This window comes from Morone saxatilis, unplaced genomic scaffold (genome assembly GCF_004916995.1).
Source record: "Morone saxatilis isolate NCDOM2014 unplaced genomic scaffold, NCSU_SB_2.0 Contig21, whole genome shotgun sequence".
In the NCBI taxonomy this organism is placed as follows: Eukaryota; Metazoa; Chordata; class Actinopteri; family Moronidae; genus Morone; species Morone saxatilis.
Window position 1 is genome coordinate 20,806,179 of NW_023339774.1, and position 4,832 is coordinate 20,811,010.

The 4,832-nt window shown below is 37.6% G+C and overlaps 1 protein-coding gene across 2 annotated transcripts; it reads right to left on the reverse strand.

Annotated features, from left to right (window-relative positions):
* Positions 1-2,319: 2,319 nt before the first annotated feature.
* On the reverse strand, positions 2,320-4,116 carry tmed2 (transmembrane p24 trafficking protein 2; the record flags this gene model as incomplete). Of its 2 annotated transcripts, XM_035667956.1 has the most annotated exon segments (4): positions 2,320-2,893; positions 3,286-3,393; positions 3,728-3,745; positions 3,924-4,116. In XM_035667956.1, coding segments are annotated over 4 exon segments (444 nt in total), but the record flags the coding sequence as incomplete, so codon positions are not given.
* Positions 4,117-4,832: the final 716 nt, after the last annotated feature.

The following is a 4,832-nucleotide window of genomic DNA, read 5'->3' on the forward strand; positions in this document are numbered from 1 at the left end:
AAAATGTTACATTAAAGTGTTTCATGCGCCCATGATGAATAAAAAACATACTTAATATCAAGCATTTTTACTGCACCAATGTGGAGAAATTCAACAATAAAATTCCATATTTGTACCTGTTTTTACTGTACCTCAAATATAAGAAAAGATGCCACTTGGAGGTACAAATATGGAATTTTATTGTTAAAATTTCTCCACATTGGTGCAGTAAAAATGCTTTAAACATATTTTATTTTAAATGTAGGTTTGAATTATAGTTTACTGTTCTTAATAGCCTGTTTCTCCGCATCTACCATAATGCTGAGAATATAACACTTCAGTGTACTCAAATTAAGTGAGTGCCTCAAACCTGTATTTAAGTAACCTGTAAGTACAGTATTGAGTAAATGTACTGTTATATATATTCCACAAACATTAAACATGCTGAGCAGACATGTGAGACAGTAATTAAGAAACCAATTAGACTACAAAAGACAGTTTGATGGCAAAAAAAAGTGTTTATTTGACTTTATCTTTCTTATCTTTGTAATTATTTATATAGAACAGTAAGTTTTAAAATGTTAAATATGGTTCTGTGACTTCATTAGGCTGATTCTTTCTGAATTGTATCCAACAAATATATTAAAACACACTTTAAGTATCAAAATTTAAGGTAATCAATACGCCGAAATCATCTTTTCAGAGGGTCATCTCACTGTATATAATATTAGATTATAATTACTGATGCATTAACACGTAGGCAACATTTTAATTGTCACTGCTCAAGTTAAAGCTAATTCTACGCACTTTATATACAAGTAATTACATTTTCAACAACACATTATAATTAGTAAATGATGCGTTTTGGATGTAGAATTTGAATATACAAGAAGTTACACACAAAATAACTTGTAAGTTTTAAACAATGTTTAAAAAGTATAAAGTAGTATATAGAAAGAGTAAGGCATAATACTCAAGTACAAGTAGGACAAAACTGTGCTTGTGTACAGTGTGTGACTGACACCACTTACACACCTTCACTCAGGTTAAAGTGATAAGAAAATACCTGTTACTGTTGTAGGTAAAACTCCTACATTCAAAACTTTACTTACTATAAATACAATATAAGCGATTATTATTTTTGATGTAGTAACAGATCGGCAGTATTTTATTGTAACTGATTGTTGTGAAGATAAATCTGGATATTAAATCTACGTTTTCCTCCTGGTCATCTGAGTTTAACAGATCATATCCGAACACACCGTTACCGTTAAGAAAAGACATCCGAGTAATTGTACAGAATATTGGCTTTATTATGAAACCTGGGGCATTTTCCACAGACAAACCATTCTACATTTGTACAGATCCATTTACCAGATTTTGTTGTAATCACAAAAAGGAAGAGACTGTGTACAGAGCAGTTCACCTGCCTGAGCTCACCAAAGATTGTTTTTAATACAAAACTGGAGCATAATCGGTAACATGCAACACTTGTGATGCAGCAGCCGTGTGCTAGATGTGAAGCTACTTTACTTGGACTCCAGCTTTTACCTTGTACGGGGATAGAAAAAGGTAAGAGAGATTCATTTGAAAGGCATCATCCAAACAGTTGCATGTTACAGGAAATGCTCCAAGAAAAAACAAACGGTTCAAAATTGTATACAATCATATAATTTAAAATCCCCCAACCCCAACAAAATAACTATAGTAGAAGCAACTAAAGCACACAGCAGTCATTAGGTGTCAGACCCTCCCTTCCCCCCCCCCACACGCTACCCAGCCAGCCAGCCTCAATCAACATGTAACATGTATTTTCAGTATTCCTCTACACTTTGTTTTTGGAGTTGCACCTCAAGTAGTTCAGTTTAAAATCCAACCCTGCCTCAGCTCCACTCGGGTCTCACTGCTAAGTGAAAGTTTAATTTAGGAGTTTTGAAAATTAAATCAACACGTGAACTCTCAGGCCAAGAAAACCACTCGCCTGTTGCTGTTTTTGGAACTACGTAGAGTTTTACACAGTTTTCCCCCACGCAAAAAACAAGGTCCCCACCGAAGCCCCCTCACCCCCCCCCCCACCCTTCCCCTCGTGGCATGGATCGCTATGAATCAACAGACGGAGATAGAAGCTGCACAGTTTCCCTTAAAGACCAGCTGCAGTGTAAATCCTTCAGATATTTAGACGTATTCATTAGGAGTGCAATTTGTTTTTTGAGAGGGCTAACACAATATACAGATATCACATATCTGCCAGCACATTGTCTGACTCGGCGTAGACGCTGGGACGAAACCTGCGGCATCTCAGACAAAAATCTAATGCTTTTATTTTTTTCTCATTTGCCGTTTTTTTTAAATCAGAGGAAAAGGGTCCCATTTATATCTTAATAAGGGCGACATTCTCCTGTGGAGACTCCACACATGCCTATTCATTTATGTCTTTTTCATCTGCTTGCCTTTGCTTAAAATTATGAGCCTGACAGTCATTCACACAGGCAAAACTGTACTGGCTAGTAATTGGTGCTTAAACTGTAATTATCAAACAGTTTTGAACAAAAAAAAAGAAAAACTAATGAAAACGGACATCTATCTCAGAATCTTTTGGCCATTCGTTCCAAACAAACATTAATTACATTTTTTTTTAAAGGAGGAACCAAATATAGGTAACAGGAGAACAGAAACATCTGAGGTCCAATCATATGTAGGCTTTACTCAAAACTGCCAGTCTCATTTCCAGAACTGTCTTGGTGTTGGAGAAAAAACAGTGGAGGACACAGAGGGATCATGTAATCGCACTACACCACTCGCCGTACTTCAAAAAATCTCTTCAGGTAGTAAATCTGTCCGAGTGTCATTGCCACCAGAACCAGAGCTTCGAAGAACGACCACAGCACCACTCTGCTGTTTGTGTTGTCGTTGACTAGGAGGAGAAAAAAGAAGAGTGCGTGAGGTTACATTCAAACTATTAACTGCTGCTTGGTACATGTTCTTAATGACCACGGTTATTATAAATAACTACACAAAAACTAGGTGTTAAAAAACATTTCAGTTACCTACACTTTAGAAAACAATAAAAACTAACAGAAACAATATTGTGTACTTAGAAAACGAAGGTGTTTATTGAGACAATGTCTTTATATTGTACGCCCATATTATTATTATTATTATTATGATGTTAAAAAACTAAAGCTAATCTAAACCTAATTACTTTTCAACAGTAAAAACTAAACTCTGAGCAAACCCACTCTAGAAACTAACTGAACCTAAATTGAAAACAAAAATTAAACTTTAATAACTCTGCTCAGGACTCACTCGCTCTGTGTATCCTCTCGCGAACCTCCATGTACTCCTGCTCGTGCTTTACAGCAGTCATGGCGACCGCCAGCTCGTTGATCATCTCCTCCAGCTTGTTTTGGTGAGCTGAAACAGGTAAAAGGAACGGTCAGCGACAGGCCACAGCACAGTTGTAGTGCACAATAAAAAAACCATGCATGATGTATGCGGTACATGCGTAAACGATTGTGACGTATGTCGCAGGCGATGCCATCTCATCACCGGAGACATTTATAGATCCCCTAAACGTTCTCACTGTGCGGACAGTCAAACCATTCACAAACAACACAACTTCCTATGTGAAGTAGAAATGCACAATATTAGTTTAAACTATGGAAACAACACTGGTTAGAGAAAACTCCGCAGTGCATCACAAACTCAAAAGTCTATGTCACGACAGCGGTTCTGCCCTGCGCCCTACCATCCCAGCTGTCACCACCTACACAGAGGGAAAGAGCGCCGAGAATGAAGTCAAACAGGGAAAGAAACGACCACAAACACTGAAGAATAACAGCAGAAAACAGAAAGCTCTGCGCGATGCACGTGGGAGTTAAACACAGGAGATACAGAATGTCTTAATTCAGACGCATTGACCCACGCGTAAACCCTCAGTGTACCTTCGGTCTCCATGTCCTGGCCTTTGGGGGCCTCTCCGATATCAATCGTGAACATGACGATCTTGGGTGTCATGGTTGACATCTTGTTGCTGAAGCAGAACTTGTAGGTCCCGTCCATGTGTGCTGCCACAGAGTATTTCCCACTGGACTCTCTGTCGCCTTTGTAAATCTGCTTTCCGTCAGGCCCTGTTATCTACGAACGGACACAAGAAGTGAGTAAAGACGACTGCGGCATGAGGGCGCAACATAGAATATGTTTGGTAAAATGTGACAAAACAGCTTTATAATGAAATATTGTCGTTGTGAAGAGATGCCCTCCTACAAATCTTGTTCTCTCACGTTAAGAAAACGTGTTTATTTGCTACAGACACCAACAAATTTAACATGATCATTCCTATTAAACTGCAAATCATATCACAATATCTGACAAATATAAGCGCGATATGATGTTTTTATCACATAAAACTAGTAGTATTACTTTACCAACTCCCTGTAATTAGTTAAACCAGTTATATTACTTCTTCTGATACTCCCACAGAATTGTTCGTTAAGACTTACGACAATTAAAATCCAGTTTTGTTTGTTAAAATCAAACGAATGTCACATTTCCAGCTGCTGAATACAATCCACAATCACACAAATAAATCAGAGGATGTTGGATTTCAAATCAGTTGAGGGTGACAACAAAAATACTAACTAATCATTATTTTCTGGGGGAGAACTGTAATATTATTACACTAATAGTTAGTGGGGGAAATAACCTTATTGCTGTAATTTGATTACTAGTAATGCTGTAACATATGGCAGCAACATCTGTGTACACGAGATACTCAATTGTACTTCAAAACCACAACAACCTTTACACAGAAAACCTCTCAACAGAGGACAAACAGCACACAACCTTTACAA